This window comes from Leptosomus discolor, chromosome 27 (assembly GCF_034619465.1).
Source record: "Leptosomus discolor isolate bLepDis1 chromosome 27, bLepDis1.hap2, whole genome shotgun sequence".
NCBI classification, from domain to species: Eukaryota; Metazoa; Chordata; class Aves; order Leptosomiformes; family Leptosomidae; genus Leptosomus; species Leptosomus discolor.
The window spans coordinates 2058276-2077683 of record NC_141417.1 but is presented as its reverse complement, the minus strand read 5'-3'; the positions used below and the strand labels follow the sequence as shown (position 1 = coordinate 2077683).

The 19408-nt window shown below is 64.4% G+C and overlaps 1 protein-coding gene across 1 annotated transcript; it reads left to right on the top strand.

Moving 5' to 3' along the window:
- The first annotated feature begins 589 nt into the window (after nt 1-589).
- On the top strand, nt 590-17673 carry COL2A1 (collagen type II alpha 1 chain). Its single transcript, XM_086478657.1, is given in 55 exon segments — nt 590-635; nt 747-947; nt 1929-1945; nt 2399-2431; nt 2556-2609; nt 2750-2776; nt 2778-2807; nt 2809-2853; nt 2977-3054; nt 3311-3354; nt 3442-3496; nt 3614-3667; nt 3808-3862; nt 3972-4027; nt 4123-4176; nt 4962-5006; nt 5141-5194; nt 5307-5351; nt 5476-5529; nt 5629-5727; nt 5900-5944; nt 6719-6817; nt 7689-7742; nt 8251-8358; nt 8457-8510; nt 8611-8709; nt 9757-9810; nt 9898-9996; nt 10080-10133; nt 10318-10371; nt 10622-10675; nt 10814-10867; nt 10984-11028; nt 11335-11433; nt 11573-11680; nt 11760-11813; nt 11901-11954; nt 12041-12094; nt 12193-12246; nt 12324-12431; nt 12552-12605; nt 12701-12754; nt 13052-13213; nt 13322-13429; nt 13855-13962; nt 14223-14276; nt 14374-14481; nt 14970-15023; nt 15138-15245; nt 15449-15502; nt 15661-15768; nt 15857-16145; nt 16269-16456; nt 17156-17398; nt 17527-17673. Coding segments are annotated over 55 exon segments (4389 nt in total).
- The last annotated feature ends 1735 nt before the right edge of the window (nt 17674-19408 follow it).

Here is a 19408-nt window from a genome sequence, read left to right as displayed (position 1 = left end):
TGACCTTGAGGCGCTTCCGGAGACCCTGGGGTGCAGCCTGGGGACATCAGGGCACTCCTGGAGACCCTGGGGGGGGGGTACAGCCTGGGGACACCTGGGCACTCCTGGAGACCCTGGGGGGGGGTACAGCCTGGGGACATCAGGGCACTCCTGGAGACCCTGGGGGGGGGTACAGCCTGGGGACACCTGGGCACTCCTGGAGACCCTGGAGTACCTCTTTTGGGGACACCGGGACACATCCCAGGGACCCTGGGGCACCTCTGGGAGGACGTGAGGGTGCAGCTTGGGGACACTAGACACACCCCCCCCCCCTACAGAGACCCTGGGGACACCAGAGACGCTGCCCCCTACCCCCCACCCCCCCCAGTCCCCCCAGGGGACCACCGAGTGCCATCCTTGGGACAAGGAAAGGGGGGGGTGGGTGACAGGACACAACCCCCCCCCCTTGCTTCAGGCTGACCCCCCCTCGCTGAGCCACCCCGCTTCTCCAGGACCCCCCATGGTGTGTGTGGGACACACACGACCCCCCCCCCCCTCGCTCTTCCTCCTCCTCCTCTCCACTTAAGAGGAGAGCAGGAGGTGTCACCCCATGACGGATCGCGGCGGCAGTGCCACCACCACCACCACCACCATGGGTGACCGCAGCCTCCCCCGTCCCCGCCACCCTCGCCACCTCCTCACCCCCCCCCAACCCCCGACCCCCGCCCCCCCCCCCCCCCGCCCCCCAAACCCCCTTCTCCCCACAGCCGAAGCAGGCAGCTGCCTGCAGGACGGGCAGACCTATAGCGACAAGGACGTGTGGAAGCCGGAGCCGTGCCGTATCTGCGTGTGCGACACGGGGACCGTCCTCTGCGACGAGATCATCTGCGAGGAGCTGCGGGATTGTCCCAGCCCCGAAATCCCCTTCGGAGAATGCTGCCCTATCTGTCCCACTGACCAGCCCAGCGGTTGTAATTTATTTATTCCCTTTTTTTTTTGTTTGTTTGTTTGGTTGTTTTTGTGGTTTTTTGGTTTTTTCTTTTTTTTTTTTTTGTTTTTTGTTTTTTTTCCCCATCATTTCATTCGTTAATAAATAAATTACCCAGCCATGGATGGGCTTGCAGGGTCGGGGGGGGGGGGTGTGGGGAACACACATCCATGGGGAAACCCACCCCCCAGGGAAAAGGCAACTTGGGCCCCCTTCTCCCAAAGCAGGGGAAGGGGGGGTGTGTGAGTGACAAAAATCATCCCAGAATGGAAAAAAAAAAAAACCCCAAACCAACCCCAAAACCCAAACAAAACAACTGGTTTGGGGGTTTGGGGGTTTGGGGTGGTTTTTTTTCACCGCAAAGCGCTGCCGGCGCCACAGCCTGGAGGGTTTTGGGGTGTTGGTTTGGTTTTTTTTTTTAAGGAAGTGGATGGATTTGGGGCGCAGGGGGTGATGCTGGGGGGGGGGGGGGGGGCACCCCACAGCCGTGGACACCCCCCTCCCCCACGGGCATCCCAGGGAAAAGGACCCCGTTCAAATGGGGTTTCCATCCCCCGAATTGCGATAATTCATCCGGAGTGATGGAAACCCCGCACCCCGGGGAGGGCTGTGACCCCCAAATCCCCCCCAAGTTGCCTTTTTTTAACCCTTCCCTCCCCCTCCCGGGGGTTTGTGTGTGGGGTGTGAAGGGTTAAACACCCACCCAGCTGCCCCCCCCTCCCCCCCCAAAAGCTCCTGCATGCTGAACTCCGCTTTGCCCTCCCCCCTCCCCCCGCCGTGCTTTGGGGGAGCCCCCCAGGTTTGGCCCCACAGCCCCCCCAGGACCATCACCACCCCCCCCAGGGCTGGGGACGGAGGTGCCTTGTGTCGTTGTGTTGTGTCGTCGTCGTCGTCCCCCCCCCCCCCCCCCCCAGCCTGTCCCCCCCCCTCTAATTTCTTTATTTCTTTGTTTTTCCAACAGGAAAACCTGGCCCCAAGGTGAGGCTGGCGTGTCCCCCCCCCCCCGCGCTCCCAATTTCCGGAGGTTTTGCCCCAAAATGAAGGGGGGGAGGGGGGGGCTCAAGGCAGGACCTCTGGGGGGCTGCGTGGGGCGAGCGGCTCCGGGGTTGTCACTTCCCAAGGGGGGTTGTCACCTCCTGGGGGGGGGAGGTTGTCACCTGGGGGGGGGGTGGGGGGGGGGTGGAGAAATTTGGGGGGTGGGGGTGGTGCCTGGGGGTGCCCCCCTTGGCTCACCCAAGCTTCGCCTTTAAAGATGTAAGTTGCAGGGGTGTGCGCTGCGGGGGGGGGGGGGGGGGGGGGGCGGGGGGGGGCAACAACCCCCTCCCCAAAATGAGGGAGGGCCCTGCAATTGCGGGGGGTGGTTTGGAGGGGGTCCCCACCTGCACCCGTCTCACCCCCACCCTTGTTTCCCTCCCCCCCCCCCCCCCCCAGGTCGTAGGACCCCGAGGACCTCCGGGACCGCAGGTGGGAGCGCTCGGGGGGGGGCATTGCTGGCATATTTGGGGGGGGGGGGGGGGAGGGGGGTCATGCGGGGGGAGAGCTGACCCCCCCCTTCCTCCTCCTCCTCCTCCTTCTCCTCCTCTCTCAGGGCCCCGCAGGTGAGCAAGGACAACGAGGGGACCGCGGTGAGAAGGGGGAGAAGGTGAGCGCAGACCCGCCCCCCCCCCCCAGCAACCCCCCCCCCCCCCCATCACTGGTGGGGTGCTGCAGAGGACTGTCACACTCACCACATGGATGGCACATCCCCCTCCCCCTCCTTTTTTTTTCTCCCCCCCCTCCCAGGGTGCTCCCGGCCCCCGAGGTAGGGATGGGAGAACCTGGCACCCCTGGAAATCCCGGCCCCCCCCGGCCCCCCTGGACCTCCCGGCCCCCCTGGCCTTGGTGGGGTGAGTATTGGGGTTGTGGGTTGTGGGGGTTTTTTTTGGTTGTTTTTTTTTTTTGGGGGGGGTGAAACGAGGGGGTTTGGGGGTGTTCGGCTCAGCCCCCCCCCCCCCCCTTTCCCCTTGCAGAACTTCGCGGCTCAGATGGCGGGCGGCTTCGACGAGAAGGCTGGAGGGGCGCAGATGGGCGTCATGCAGGGACCCATGGTAAGAGCCCCCCCCACCCCCCCCCCGGGTCCAGGGACCCCCCCACTGCACCCCCCCCCCCCCCCACTGGACCCCAGGTAGGTCTCGTTTTGAGACACCGGCGACCTCGCGTCACCGACGGTGGGGACCGTCCCCATTTTGGGGGGGACCCCCTTGGTTTGTCAGGTGACGGGGGGGGGGCAGCCACCACGTGTGTCCCCCCCGTCCCCCCCCCCCCCCCCCCTCGCTGTAACACTGCTGTTTTTTCCCCCCCCAGGGCCCCATGGGACCCCGTGGCCCCCCCGGACCTTCTGGCTCTCCCGTAAGTATCCCCCACCCCCACTAAGTTTGGGGGTCTCTGGGGTGGGCACCCCCGCCGCCCCGCTAATGCCACCGTCTCTCTTTTAGGGTCCCCCAAGGATTTCAAGGCAACCCCGGCGAGCCCGGCGAGCCTGGCGCTGCTGTGAGTGTCATGTGTGTCCCCCCCACCCCCCGGCATTGTCCCCCCCCCCCCGCCCCAGCTCGGGGACACGCCACCCACCAGCTCCCACTCACCCGCTGCCTCTCTGTCCCCTTTTAGGGTCCGATGGGTCCCCGGGGACCACCGGGACCTCCTGGGAAACCCGGTGACGACGTGAGTCCAGCAACATCCCCCCCCCCGCCCCCCCCCGGCTGAGAACGGGCAGCTCGTTGCAGCAGTGACCCCGGCCAGAGGCCAAGGGGTGATTTTATCCCCCCCCCCCCCCCCGCCCCATTAATCTCATTTCCCCACAGGGTGAGACCGGCAAACCCGGCAAATCCGGCGAGCGCGGCCCCCCCCGGCCCCCAGGTAAGGCAGCGCCGCGCTGGACGTGGCCCCCCGCCCCCATCCCCCAGGGATGAAGACCCCCGTGTCCCCCCCTTCGCCCCCAACCCGCTTTCTCTCCGCTCGCTCGCAGGGGTGCTCGTGGCTTCCCCCGGGACACCCGGTCTCCCCGGAGTGAAAGGCCACCGGGTAAGTGGGGGGATGTGTGTCCCCCCCCCCTCCCCTTGCACCCCCAATGTCACCTGGTGGCGCAGAGGGTGACACCCCCATCTCTCTGTCCCCAGGGCTACCCTGGCTTGGACGGTGCCAAAGGAGAGGCAGGGGCTCCTGGAGCCAAGGTAAGTGGTGGGGTGACCATCCCCATGGTGTTGGGGTGACCATCCCCGTGGTGTTGGGGTGACCATCCCCGTGTCATTGAGGATGGGGGGGGTGACCATCCCCATGGCATTTGGGCTGGTGGGGGGTGACCATCCCCGTGGTGTTGGGGGTGACCATCCCTGTGGTGTTGAGGTGACCATCCCTGTGATATTGGGGTGACCATCCCCGTGGTGTTGGGGTGACCATCCCCATGTCATTGAGGATGGGGGGTTGACCATCGCCGTGGCATTTGGGCTGGTGGGGGTGACCATCCCCCTGGTGTTGGGGTGACCATCCCCGTGGTATTGGGGTGACCACCCTCATGGCGTTGGGGCTGGTGGGCTGACCATCCCCATGGCGTCAGGGCTGGTGGGGTGACCATCCCCGTGGTGTTGGGGGTGACCATCCCTGTGGTGTTGAGGTGACCATCCCTGTGATATTGGGGTGACCATCCCCCTGGTATTGGGGTGACCATCCCTGTGGTGTTGAGGTGACCATCCCCATGGCGTCAGGGCTGGTGGGGTGACCATCCCCATGGCATTGCAGCGACCATCCCTGTGGTGTTGGGGTGACCATCCCCCTGGTATTGGGGTGACCACCCTCATGGTGTCGGGGCTGGTGGGGTGACCATCCCCATGGCATTGTGGCGACCATCCCTGTGGTGTTGGGGTGACCATCCCCGCGGTGTCGGGGTGACCCTCCCTGTGGCTTTGGGGTGACCACCCCCCGTGGCGTCGGGGCTCACCCTCTCTGCCCTTCCCCGCAGGGCGAATCCGGCTCACCTGGAGAGAACGGCTCCCCCGGCCCCATGGTGAGTTTTTGGGCTGGGAAAAGGGGGAAACTGAGGCACGGAGAGGGGGGGTGGTGGTGGTGGTGGTGTGGGGGTGCCACCCCAGCCCCACGCTGCGCAGCACAGACCCCGACCCACCGCCGTGTCCCCCCCAGGGTCCCCGCGGGCTGCCCGGAGAGCGAGGACGTCCCGGCCCCTCCGGCGCTGCGGTGAGTGTGACACCCCCGCTGGCAGGGGGCTGCAGGTGGGAGGGGGTCCCCCGTCCCCCCGCGGTGCCCCCCGTCACTCCCACCACCATTTCCCCCCCCTTCTTCCCCACAGGGTGCTCGTGGCAACGATGGTCTCCCCGGCCCCGCTGGACCCCCTGTAAGTAAAGGGCTACCTGGCTCCCTCCTGGGCTACCGGACCCTGTGTCACCCCGTGGGGGACAGCAAGGTCCCCCAGGACCCCCCATCGCCTGGGCAGACCCTCACACTCTTCTCATCCCCAGGGACCCGTCGGCCCAGCCGGAGCCCCCGGCTTCCCCGGCGCCCCCGGCTCCAAGGTGAGGGGGAAGGGGCTGCTCCCAGCGGGGGAAACTGAGGCACGGCACCCGCTGTGTGTGTGTGGTGTCCCCGCCTCACCCCGTCTTTTGTCCCCTTAGGGTGAAGCTGGTCCCACCGGCGCACGGGGTCCCGAGGGTGCTCAGGGTCCCCGCGGTGAATCCGGCACCCCTGGCTCTCCTGGCCCAGCCGGTGCCCCTGTAAGTGCCACCACTCGCTCTGTGTGTGTGTCCCCCCACCCCGCAGTGGCTTGTCCCCACGTGTCCCCTGGCTTGGGAGCCACGGGGACGGGGCTGATCCTGCGAGCGGGGGTCGAAGGTGCCCCCCGGAGGCACGGGGAGCAGAGGGGGGCTCAGCAGTGTCTTCTTTTAGGGTAACCCCGGGACTGACGGCATCCCCGGCGCGAAGGGCTCGGCGGTGAGTGGGGTTGGGGACAGGGACAGGGTGTCCTGAGCCCCTGGGGGGCTGGGGGGGGACGGGCTGGGGCTCGGGAGGGGTCTGCTCCTGGGTGGGGAGGGGTTGCCGAGGGCTGAGCTGGGATTTGGGGAGACGTGGGGACCCTGGGGGGCGTGGGGGATGTGGGAGGACCCTGGGGAATGGGAGGATGTGGGATGCTGGGGGACATGGGAGGTACTGGGGGTTGCTGGGGGACCATGGGATGGTGGGAGATACTGGGAGATGCTGGGGGACATGGGATGATGGAGGACGTGGGACGGCGGGAGGTACTGGGAGATGCTGGGGGAGGTGGGATGCTGGGGGATATGGGGCTGCTGGGGGACGTGGGATGGCGGGAGGTACTGGGAGATGCTGGGGGAGGTGGGATGCTGGGGGATGGGACGCCGGGGGACGCGGGGATATGGGGGTTGCAAGGGGATGCGTGTGGGACATGGGGATGCTGAGGGGTGTGGGGATGCTGGGGGGCACTGGGGGGGGGATGCTGGGGGGCGCCTGGGATGCTGGGGGATGCTGAGGGACACTGGGGGATGCTGGGGGACGTGGGGTCCCTGGGACACGAGGTGCTGGGGGACGCGAGGATGCTGCAGACGCGGGACGCTGGGGGGTGCAGGGGACACCGGTGACGCCGGGGGAGGCGGGAGGACACAGGAGACGTGGGGACGTCGGGGGGACACGGGGCCGTCAGGGGTCTCGGGGTCGTGCCGTGTCCCCCTGATGGCGGCCGCCTGCCCGCAGGGTGCCCCGGGCATCGCCGGTGCTCCAGGCTTCCCCGGCCCCCGCGGCCCACCCGGACCCCAGGGTGCCACCGGCCCGCTGGGACCCAAGGGACAGACGGTAAGAGCCCCCCCAAGAGCCCCCCGAGATGGGGACCAGGGCCCTGGCCCCGCCCACTGCCACATGGCCACACCCACTCTACAACAGGCCCCGCCCATTCTGCCACAGGCCACGCCCCCATTGCCAAAGCTTTGGCGGGTCCCCTGTCCTTGGGTCACTGCCGGGTCACCCGCTCCTGGTCCCCAAAGGGGCCACCGGGGAGGGGACGGGATGGGGACGGGGATGGGGTGAGGATGGGGTGGGGGTGAGGATGAAGATGGGGCCGGGGATGGGATGGGGACGGTTGAAGGTGGGGACGAGGATGAGGATGGGGACAAGGATGGGATGGGGATGGGGACAGGGTTGGGTACAGGCACACGTAAGGACTGGGATGGAGATGGGGAAAGGGATGGGGACAAGGATGATGATGGGGACGAGGATGATGATGGGGACGAGGATGATGATGGGGACGAGGACAGGGTTGAGGTTGGGGTCAGGAGTGGGAGAGAGGAAAGGGGATGGGGATGAAGATGGGGACAGGGATGGGGTGGGGACAGGAGTGGAGAGAGATGGGGACAGGAAAGGAGACAGGGATGGGGACAGGGGTGGCGTGGGGACAAAGGCGGGAGTGGGCTTGGGGACAAGGATGGGAGCAGGAATGGGGGATGGGAATGAAGATGGGGACAGGCTGGGGCTGGGGACAGGGATGCAGACGGGGAGTGAAGGTGAGGGCAAAGCTGGACTGGGGACAGCGACGGGGACAGGGGTGGCGCCGGGGCCAAGCAAGAAGACGGGCGCAGGGATGGGCCCAGGACCCGGCGAAGGGACCGGGGACGGGGACAACCGTGGGGACACCGCGGCCCCCGTCCCCCACCGCCCTCTCGCTCCCCAGGGCGAACCCGGCATCGCGGGCTTCAAAGGCGAACAGGGACCGAAGGGCGAGACGGTGAGTCCCCAGCGTGGGGGGTCGGGGGGGGGACACCCCACATCCAGCACACCCCCCACACCCCGCCCCCCCAACCTCGGGTCCATCCCGCCACCCCTCGCTCCCCGGCCGGGGCTGGAGCGTCTCGTTGGCGTCTAACGAACCTCTTCCCCTAACGAGGCCCCTCGAGGGGCAGCGTCCCCCCTCCCGCGGGGGAACAATAGCCGCTGTGTTCGCGTGTGGGTCCGTCCCCCCCCCCCCGGGGACATTCCCCCCTCGCTTCATTAACCAGCCTCAATGGCGGGGACGGATCCCCGCCGCGGTGGCCGCCGAGCCCCGGCGCCGGCCGGGGACACGTGGCACGGCGAGGGGCTCCCGCTCCGGCACCCCTGGGGTCTGTGGTTTATTGGGGGGGGGGGGGTGTGAGTGTGTGAAACACAAGCTGGGCCCCGTCCCCCCCCCCCCGTCCCCCAGCACGCCGTGGGGGGGAGGAAGGCTCCTTGTGACCCCTTTTCCTCCTCTTCCTCAGGGACCCGCGGGACCCCAAGGTGCCCCCGGGCCGGCTGGCGAGGAAGGCAAGAGAGGAGCTCGGGGTGAACCCGGTGCTGCCGGCCCCGTGGGACCACCTGGAGAGAGGGTGCGTGGCGCCCCGCCCTCCCCCAGCAGCGAGGTGCTGCTCCCCAAAAATCTCCCTTCCCTGACTTCACTCCTCCTCCTCCTCCTCTTCCTCCATAGGGTGCTCCTGGCAATCGTGGCTTCCCAGGGCAGGATGGGCTTGCTGGACCCAAGGTGGGACGTCGGGGTCATGGGTGGGGGGCGGTCCAGGAGGGGGTGACCACCCCTTGAACCCCCAAACTCACCCCTTCACCCCCCCCCCCGCCCCGCGCAGGGTGCTCCAGGCGAGCGTGGCCCCGCCGGCCTCGCAGGTCCCAAGGGAGCCACCGGTGACCCCGGGCGCCCCGGAGAGGCTGGGCTGCCCGGAGCCAGGGTAAGAGCTGGGGGGGGTCCACATCCTGCACCCCCACAGAGCGGGATGGGGGGGGTGTGCCTGGGGGGGGAGGGGCGGTGCTCCCCATTGCGGTGGGGGGGGGCTCAGCCAAGGCAGGACCATGTGGGGATGGTGATGGGACCTGCTGGGGTCAGCGAGGAGGCTCTTTGGGGTTGGTAGGGTGCTTTTGGGGTCAATAAGGTGCTTTTGGGGTTGATGAAGGTGCTTTTGGCGTCAATAAGGTGGTTTTGGGGTCAATAAGGTGCTTTTGGGGTTGATGAAGGTGCTTTTGGCGTCAATAAGGTGCTTTTGGGGTTGGTTAAGGTGCTTTTAGGGTGGATGAAGGTGCTTTTGGCGTCAATAAGGTGCTTTTGGGGTTGGTTAAGGTGCTTTTAGGGTGGATGAAGGTGCTTTTGGCATCAATAAGGTGGTTTGGGGGTCAATAAGGTGCTTTTGGGGTTGGTTGAAGTGCTTTTGAGGTTGATTAAGGTGCTTTTAGGGTCGATAAGGTGCTTTTAGGGTCGATAAGGTGCTTTTGGGGTTGGTTAAGGTGCTTTTGGGGTTAGCCTAGATGCTCTTTTGGGGTTGGTTCGGTTGCTCTTTGGTGCTAATTAAGAAATTCTCCGGGTTTAGTGAAGATGCTCTTTGGGGTTAGTTAAGATGCGTTTCGCTAGTTAAGACATTCTTTGTGGTTATCAAACATGCATTTGGGGTTAATGAAGATGCAATTTGGGGTTAGCAAAGCTGCTCCTTGGGGATAAACAACTCCTTGGGGTTAAGATACTTTCTCGGTGCTAATTACGGGGTTAGTTAAGATGCATTTGAGGTTGGCGAAGATGCTCTTTGGGGTTGAGATGCTCTTTGGGGTGAGTGAAGATGCTCTCCAGGGTTAGCCACCACGGTCACGGGGTCAGGCAGACCCTTGTGCCCGCTGTGTGAGCCCCAGGCCCAGAGCAGCGGCCAGGAGCCGGGCAGGACGGGGTGCCCGGTGTGCCCCCACCTCAGGGCCGGTGGCCGCAGCCCCCCAATTCCTTCCCTCCACCGCAGGGTCTCACCGGCCGCCCGGGCGATGCTGGTCCTCAAGGCAAAGTTGGCCCAACCGTAAGTGATGCTCCAGGGCGGGGAGGGGGGGGGGAGGATGGACATTGGGGTCCCCCACGGTCCCTGCTGATGTCCCCCTCCCCACAGGGTGCTCCCGGCGAGGACGGCCGCCCCGGCCCCCCCGGCCCCCAGGGTGCCCGCGGCCAGCCCGGCGTCATGGGTTTCCCCGGTCCCAAAGGTGCTAATGTGAGTATTGACCGATTTCGACCCAAAACGGGGCCGCAGCCTGGGCGCGGAGCCCGTCACCGTCACCTCTCTCCTCCCCCTAGGGCGAGCCTGGAAAAGCCGGTGAGAAAGGACTCCCCGGTGCCCCGGGGCTGCGGGTGAGTTGTTTCCCTTCCCTCGCTGCCCCTGCCCCCCCCCAAAACCACACCTTGGGGTTGCTCCAGCATCGCAGTTCCCTGAGGGATTTGCAGCTTCCCAAGGGGGAAACTGAGGCACGGGCGCCAGGAGCGGTGTCTGCAGCGTGGTGCCCGGAGCTCAAGCGATGGTTTTTCTCCTCCGTAGGGTCTTCCCGGCAAGGACGGTGAGACGGGAGCTGCCGGCCCCCCGGGACCTGCCGTGAGTGTCACCCGGGGCCAAAACCCACCTAAAAATGGGTCGGGGGGGGGGGGGGGGGGGGAGGGGTTGTAGCCCCCCCGCCCCAGATCTATGCCAAGGACCAAGCCAGGTCTGCTGGGGATGGAGCCTCTGCGCTCCCCAGCCCGCCTGGTATTGGGGCTTGGGGTTTTCAGGATCCCTCCGTGATTCCTGGCTCTGCCCAAAATCTTGGGGTGGGTTTCGGGGTCTTTCATCCCCATCCTCCCCACAGGGTCCTGCAGGCGAGAGGGGAGAGCAAGGAGCCCCCGGTCCCTCCGGCTTCCAGGTGAGCACAGGGTGGGGTTTGGGGTGCCGGGGTCTCTGAGCACCTGGTGGGTGACCCCGAGCCCCCGGGGGGTGACCCCGAGCCCCCGGGGGGGGGTCTTGCTGCCGCTGGGCTAACGCTGCTGCTTTCCCCTCCCAGGGGCTGCCCGGGCCACCAGGTCCCCCCGGAGAGAGCGGCAAACCCGGAGATCAGGTGAGGCCCCGTTTTTCCCTCCTTCCAAATGTCCCCTGGCTGCAAATAGCGGGGGGTCAGGACCCCCAGAAACCCCCGGGACTGACCCCCAACTCTTTTTTCTCGCCCCGGTGCAGGGTGTTCCTGGAGAAGCCGGTGCCCCCGGTCTCGTCGGTCCCAGAGTAAGTATCACCCTGTGGGGACAGGACACCTCTCCCTATCCCATGGGAGATTTTGGGGGGCTTGAGGGGGGCCAGCGGAGCCTGGCCACCCCCATCCAGGGTCATCAGCTCCCCCGGTCCTGGCAGCCCAGTCTCTGCTACAGGCCATCCCCTCTTCTCCCAGTATATCCCAGTCCCTTCGGGGCAGTGCGGGAGGGATGCTGTGCCCACCGTCCCTGGGGACATCCACGCAAAGGGCGTTGTGACCCTCACCGTGGCCCCGTGGCCTCTTCCTAACGCTGGCCCCCACTCCCCCCCTCACCCCAGGGCGAACGCGGCTTCCCCGGTGAACGCGGCTCTCCCGGCGCACAAGGGCTGCAAGGTCCCCGCGGGCTCCCCGGCACACCAGGCACCGACGGGCCCAAGGTGGGTGACAAGGAGGGTCGGGGTTCGGTGGCTCAGCGCCACCGGCGGAGCCACGAGGCTGGGGGTTTGCCCGTGGCGGGGGAGGGGGGTGGGGGTGGGGTGTTGGCCCCCCAATAACCGCACCTTCGCTCTGATTTAGGGTGCAACCGGCCCGGCCGGCCCCAACGGCGCCCAGGGTCCCCCGGGGCTGCAGGGAATGCCCGGTGAGAGAGGAGCAGCCGGCATCGCGGGTCCCAAGGGAGACCGGGTAAGTGACGGGGGCCGGAGGTGTCCTGAGTGGCGCCAGGTCTCAGCTCTGCTCACGCTGCCTCCGTCTTGCCCCGCAGGGAGACGTCGGAGAGAAGGGCCCCGAGGGAGCCCCCGGAAAGGACGGAGCCCGCGTAAGTGGGACGAGGACAGGGCGGGAGCGGGGTGGCCGGCGAGGGATGCTCGTGGTGGCTTCACCCTCGTCTGTCTCTCCTCTGTAGGGTCTGACAGGTCCCATCGGTCCCCCCGGCCCCGCTGGCCCCAACGGCGAGAAGGTGAGACCCTGGGTAGCCCCTCGGCTGCTCCCCACCGAGGGAGACGCCATCCACCCCCTCCCAACTCTCCATCTTTCCTTTCCCAGGGTGAATCCGGCCCTCCCGGTCCATCCGGCGCTGCCGGTGCCCGCGGCGCCCCCGTAAGTGCCAGCCCCTCACAGCCCCCCGGGTGCTGGCGGTGCCACCGCCGCCCTCGCTCCCCGTCCCCCACCACTTAACTCCCAACTCTCCACCGCAGGGTGAGCGCGGTGAGCCCGGTGCCCCTGGTCCCGCCGGATTTGCCGGCCCCCCGGTGAGTATTTGGCCCCGTTCCCCCCGGCACGGGTCCAGCGTCGGCTCAACTCGCTCACGGCGGCTGCTTCCCCGCAGGGCGCTGATGGGCAAGCCGGTGCCAAAGGCGAACAAGGAGAGCCCGGGCAGAAGGGTGACGCCGGTGCTCCCGGTCCCCAAGGTCCCTCCGGCGCACCTGGCCCACAGGTGGGTACAGCCAGGGCACCCCAAAATGGGGGGCAAACCCCGCGGGGGTCCGTATCCTTGGGGCATGTTGCAGCCCCCCCTCTCTGGTGTGTTTCTAACCTGTTTTCCTCCTCTTCCCAGGGTCCAACTGGTGTAACTGGTCCCAAAGGAGCCCGGGGTGCTCAGGGCCCCCCTGTGAGTATGGAGGGGGGGACGGGGGGCAGCAGGAGGGGGTGGCTGGGGGGAGCGCGGGGCAGCACCTGAGCTGCCTTTCTCCTCTTCCTCCCCAGGGAGCCACCGGATTCCCCGGCGCCGCCGGCCGTGTTGGACCACCCGGCCCTAACGTGAGTCGGGGGGGCAGCCGGGATCACTCAGGGGGGCAGCCGGGATCGCTTGGGGGGCAGCCGGGATCGCTCCCCCCTGGGGTTCGGGGGCTCGGGAGATGCTGCTTGCTCCATGCCAGGGGCCAAGTAGCGGAGGGTCCCCAACCTCAACAGCCCCTGGGTGACACCAGGCGGCTCATCTGCCCATAAAAAGGGGCTTTTCCGAGGGTCTTCAAGCCCCCAGCGACGCCAGGATGCGGGCGATGAAGGTGGAAAAGCCGCCTCCGTCTGCACGAACCCCGTCTTCTCCCCTCGCAGGGTAACCCAGGCCCACCCGGTCCCCCCGGCTCTGCTGGCAAAGATGGTCCCAAGGGTGCTCGTGGTGATGCCGGACCCCCGGGCCGTGCCGGTGACCCCGGTCTCCAAGGCCCCGCTGGTCCCCCTGGTGAGAAAGGCGAACCCGGCGAGGACGGCCCTGCGGTAGGTTTTATTTTGGGGGGTGGGGGGGGGACACACGTCCCTCCGTGCTCATTCGGGGCTGTGCCACCACCCCACCGGGTCTGATCCCCACCCTCTGCCCCCCCACAGGGTCCCGATGGTCCCCCCGGTCCCCAAGGTTTGGCAGGACAGCGCGGCATCGTCGGTCTTCCCGGACAGCGCGGGGAAAGAGGCTTCCCAGGGCTGCCGGGGCCATCGGTGAGTCGTCACCCGCCCCGGGCTCAGCTCCTGCCACCCTCCTGCGGTGGCACCATCCCCGCCGAGAGCTGCCGGAGCGGCCGAGCTTGGCTTTCCCGACCTCAGCACCGGGAATTCGGGTGGTTTGAAGCCTGCGCAGAAGCTCAGAGGCTGCTGAAGCCCCGGGGAGGGGGGGGGCTGCAACGAGATGGTCACGGGGCCACCAGCCCCCTCGGGTGCCGCTCGAGCACCCCAGGGACCCCAGTCCTGTGGTTTGGGGTTTTGCAAAGCTGCCGGGAGCTACCGGTGGCATCGGGGCTGGGCAAGAACCGGTGCTTCTTTGGGCAGAGGGGTCTGGCAGCCCCAAAAGGAGGCGATGGCTGGGGGAAGGGCTGCGCTGGGGTCTCCCGCTCACCCGCGTTGTCTTTTCTTTCCCCTTCGTTTAGGGCGAACCCGGAAAACAAGGAGCACCCGGCTCTGCGGGTGACCGAGGCCCCCCCGGCCCCGTGGGTCCCCCCGGTCTGACGGGTCCTGCCGGCGAACCTGGGCGCGAGGTAGGCGGCACCGCGGCGGGCGGGGAGGGGGCGAAGCGGGGCGGTTCTTCCATCCATGCCGGGCTCGGGATCGTCCTGGTGTAACCCCAATGGCGACGCCGGACATCGCTGGCCCCGCAGCCGGACAGCCCTGCGCCGTAACTCGGCTCCTGGCCATCGCCGGCACGTTTTTGCCGGTATTTTTTGCTTTGAACGAGGAGTTTGCGCGTGTTTTACTCCATCCCGGGGTCAAGGCTTAATTTCTCCTCTTCTTCTCCCAGGGTAACCCCGGCTCTGACGGACCCCCGGGCAGAGACGGCGCAGCCGGCGTGAAGGTGAGCTCACCCGCGCGCTTCCCCCGGCGCTTATCCGTGTGCCCTCTCATCGGGCCGGCAATCCCACGGGTCTGACCGTCTCCTCGTCTCCGTGCAGGGTGATCGCGGTGAGACCGGTCCTGTAGGTGCCCCCGGTGCTCCCGGTGCCCCCGGCGCTCCCGGCCCCGTCGGTCCCACCGGCAAACAAGGAGACAGAGGCGAGACGGTGAGTGCCGGCACGGTGGCGAGGGAAACGGCTCGTTGGGGTTGAGATCTTGTTAAGAGAGATGGAAACCACCCCTGAGAGCAGATAAATGAAATAGCAGTGCCCCCTCCCAGGAGCAATTAGCTGCTCGGAGTAATTAGGAGAGCCAGGCGGGGGCCATTAGTGGCTCCGAGCATCTTCCCAAGGATTCACGAGCACCAAGAGCCCGGTTCCGGCTCCGCCTGTGCCCAAGCGCTGCCGGGGGAGCTGTAAGCGCCGGGAGGCTCAACTGAGGAAGATCTGCCAGAGTCTTGATCCACAAGGATCGTTACTCGGCGCCGCTGCTCCGGCGGAGAGTATTTAACGATGCCGTTCGGCGCCGGCAGCTGCCGTTCCCGGTGCTGGGAGCAGGGCAGCGGGGCTGGTTCGGCCACCCCCGAAGGCACAGGGCACCCCCTGGCATCCCGTGCTCCGAGCCCCTTTTGACTCCCCTCTTTTTCTGTCCCCAGGGTGCCCAAGGTCCCATGGGTCCCTCCGGGCCTGCTGGCGCTCGAGGCATGCCGGTGAGTGACGCCGGGCCCGTCGGGGCCCCCTGCGTGCGATGCCGGGGGTCCTGGGGTGCTTTGGGTGGGGGTTCTGCTACCTTGAGCCTGACACGTCCCTTTCTCCCCTTCCAGGGTCCCCAAGGGCCTCGTGGTGACAAAGGTGAGACGGGAGAGGCTGGAGAGAGAGGGCTGAAGGGCCACCGCGGCTTCACCGGGCTGCAGGGTCTTCCTGGACCACCCGTAAGTGGGTTTTTTTGGGACACCAGCACTCAGTGTTGTCCTCCCTGTCCCCTATCTCACCCCGGAGTTGGATGTGGCTCCTTCGGGGTGGCTGCGGCCACCGACAGAGCCCCGAGCCCGTGGAAGGGCTCTGCTAGGGCTGAACGTGTCCCCCCCGGTGCTGGCCGTGGAGCTGTGACCATCCACCCCCGCTTCTTCCTCAGGGTCCTTCTGGAGACCAAGGTGCTGCTGGTCCCGCGGGTCCCTCCGGTCCCAGGGTAAGTCCTGCCCCGTGGTGTTGGGGGAGATGAGAGGAAAAGGAGGCACCTCCATCCTCGAGCATCCCCAGGTCGCCTGCCCCGCTCGCTGGAGCTCCCCAGCACCTTCCCTGCCTTCTTGCAATGACCTGACCCCCCCATTTGGGGCTCTCTCCTAGGGTCCCCCCGGCCCCGTCGGCCCCTCCGGCAAAGACGGCTCCAACGGCATGCCCGGCCCCATCGGTCCCCCCGGCCCCCGCGGACGAAGCGGCGAACCGGGTCCTGCGGTGAGTAAAACGGCCGGCGGTGGCAGGAAAAGCGAGGGGTCCAGCTCACGGAGCAGCCCGTCAGGATCGTATCTTCTCGCTCCCGTAGGGTCCTCCCGGCAACCCAGGTCCCCCTGGTCCTCCCGGCCCTCCGGGCACCGGCATCGACATGTCGGCTTTCGCCGGCCTGGGTCAGCCGGAGAAGGGTCCCGACCCCATCCGCTACATGCGGGCGGACGAGGCCGCCGGCAGCCTGCGGCAGCACGACGTCGAGGTGGACGCCACGCTCAAGGCCCTCAACAACCAGATCGAGAGCATCCGCAGCCCCGAGGGCTCCAAGAAGAACCCGGCCAGGACCTGCCGCGACATCAAGCTTTGCCACCCCGAGTGGAAGAGCGGTAAGAGCCTCCATCCCTGCCTTCTCCCCTCTCGCCCAGCCCCCAAGAGGGCAGCGAGGTCCACGATGCTCTTGGCTCTGACCTCCAAAACCTCACGTTCACCGTTTGCCCTCCTCGCTGCAGGAGATTACTGGATCGACCCGAACCAGGGCTGCACTTTGGACGCCATCAAAGTTTTCTGCAACATGGAGACGGGCGAGACCTGCGTCTACCCCAACCCCAGCAGCATCCCCAAGAAGAACTGGTGGACCAGCAAGACCAAAGACAAGAAGCACGTCTGGTTCGCAGAGACCATTAACGGCGGTTTCCACGTAAGCGTCCCCCTGGGCTGGGGCTGCACAGCGGGAGTGGGAAGGGAGGTTGAGCAGGGGAAGGTTGGAGGGTTGGGATGTCCTTCCTTGGGGTTGTGTTGGTGGATGTCGTATGAAGGACTGGCTGTTCTGGAGGAGGAAGGTTGGGATGTCCTTCCTTGGGGTTGTGTTGGTGGATGTCATACAAGGGACTGGCTGTTCTGGAGGAGGAAGGTTGGGATGTCCTTCCTTGGGGTTGTGTTGGTGGATGTCATACGAGGGACTGGCTGTTCTGGAGGAGGAAGGTTGGGATGTCCTTCCATGGGGATATGTTGGTGGATGTCATACAAGGGACTGGCTGTTCTGGAGGAGGAAGGTTGGGATGTCCTTCCTTGGGGTTGTGTTGGTGGATGTCGTATGAAGGACTGGCTGTTCTGGAGGAGGAAGGTTGGGATGTCCTTCCTTGGGGTTGTGTTGGTGGATGTTGTACGAGGGACTGGCTGTTCTGGAGGAGGAAGTTTGGGATGTCCTTCCATGGGATTGTGTTGGTGGATGTCATACGAGGAATGGCTGTTCTGGAGGGCTGTACTGAAAGCTGGGAGTTGGGGCTGTTGGGCTTGGGTTTTTGGACTCACCTGGGCGCATATGGAAGTGAAAGGTGGCCGAAAGCAGGGTGGTTGTGACACCCGCAGGCTTTAACGTCTCGCCTCCTCCCTCCAGTTTAGCTACGGCGATGAGGACCTGGCTCCCAACACCGCCAACATCCAGATGACCTTCCTCCGCCTCCTCTCCACCGAAGGCTCCCAGAACGTCACGTACCACTGCAAGAACAGCATCGCCTACATGGACGAGGAGACGGGCAACCTGAAGAAAGCCATCCTCATCCAGGGCTCCAACGACGTGGAGATCAGAGCCGAGGGCAACAGCAGGTTCACCTACAGCGTCTTGGAGGACGGTTGCACGGTAAGTCCGGGGGCACCCGCGAGAGAAAGACGTAGACGACGAGTTGGGGTTCAAAGCCACGGGGCTGCCGTTGGTTTGGAGGGCTCAGGGGCATCTAACAGCCGCCTTCCTCCTCGTTTTCTCCCCAGAAACACACCGGCAAGTGGGGCAAGACAGTCATCGAGTACCGGTCGCAGAAGACCTCCCGCCTGCCCATTGTAGATATTGCACCTATGGACATTGGTGGAGCCGATCAGGAGTTTGGCGTGGATGTTGGCCCGGTCTGCTTCTTGTAAAAAGAATTGTTTTATTTGTGTGTTTGTTTGTTTGTTGTTGTTTGTTGGGGTTTTTTTGTTTCGGTTTGTTTGGTTGTTTTGGTTTGTTTTTTAAAAATCCAGCCCAAACCCAGAAAAGAACACTCAAAATCCACCCCCAAACCCACCCCCTCACCCCGAGGGCTTCCCAATGGCTCGTACGACTTCTGCACTGAACGGCTGCCACGACCCCCTCGCTGCACGCCCTTCCGTCGGGGACCACTGCCTCTTTCCAACGCCGGCCGGGCAGGCTGCGACATAAAACAACCCCCACGGTCTTATTTATTTATTCTCTTCCTGTAAGACCTATTTTTTAGGTCAGGTGGAGGTGGGAATCTTAACTGGCAGGTACGACGGCCCTTCCCTGCGCGAGGGATCTCGCAAATCCGGGTATCACGAATCCCCTCCCGGCCCCCGGCCCTCCCCCTGTGTATCACCAGCAGGAGTGCTAATGTATAATACGGCAAAAGGAAAAAAAAAAAATAATAATGAATGGTGCTATTCTTGTAAAACAAGTCTGTATTTTTTAACATCAGTTGATATAAAAAAAAAAGAAAAAAAAACTTTTGGTGGAAAGTACAAGCGGGTCTGGGCTTTGTTTGTGGCGCTCGCCGGGGGGGGTTTGCTGTGGACTAACTCCTTTCTCAGCCCCGATAAAGGAAGATTTTGGGGCAAATGGCTGGTTTTGCTGGGTTGAGGCTACATCACGCTAAGGGGGGGGGGGGAATCACGAAGAAATCCCCCAAAAAGCCAAAAAAAAAAAAAAAGGAGGGGGAAAGATAAATCACAAAGGAACCCCCCCAAAAAAGCCAAAAAGAAAAAGGAGGGGGAAAAATAAATCACAAAGAAACCCCCCAAAAAGCCAAAAAAAAAAAAAGGAGGGGGAAAAGAAATTACAAGGAAGCCTCCCCCCCAAAAAAAGGAGGGGGAAAAGAAATTACAAGGAACCCCCCAAAAAAGCAAAAAAAAAGAGGAGGGGGGAAAATAAATCACAAAGAAACCCCCCAAAAAGCCAAAAAAAAAAAGGAGGGGGAAAAGAAATTACAAGGAACCCCCCCAAAAAAAGGAGGGGTAAAAGAAATTACAAGGAACCCCCCAAAAAAGCCAAAAAAAAAAAAGGAGGGGGAAAAGAAATTACAAGGAACCCCCCAAAAAGCCAAAAAAAAAAAAAGGAGGGGGAAAAGAAATTACAAGGAACCCCCCAAAAAGCCAAAAAAAAAAAAGGAGGGGGAAAAGAAATTACAAGGAAGCCCCCCCCCAAAAAAAAGGAGGGGGAAAAGAAATTACAAGGAACCCCCCCAAAAAAGCCAAAAAAAAGAGGAGGGGGAAAAATAAATCACAAAGAATCCCCCCAAAAAGCCAAAAAAAAAAAAGGAGGGGGAAAAGAAATTACAAGGAAGCCCCCCCCAAAAAAAGGAGGGGGAAAAGAAATTACAAGGAAGCCCCCCCAAAAAAAAAGGAGGGGGAAAAGAAATTACAAGGAACCCCCCAAAAAAGCCAAAAAAAAAAGGAGGGGGAAAAGAAATTACAAGGAACCCCCCAAAAAAGCCAAAAAAAAAAGGAGGGGGAAAAGAAATTACAAGGAAGCCCCCAAAAAAGCCAAACAAAAAAGGAGGGGGAAAAATAAATCACAAAGAACCCCTCCACGAGCCAACACAGCAGCCGTGAGGTTTCTGTTAAGGGGTCTCTTGTTCCACAGCACCCCTAAACACAACTG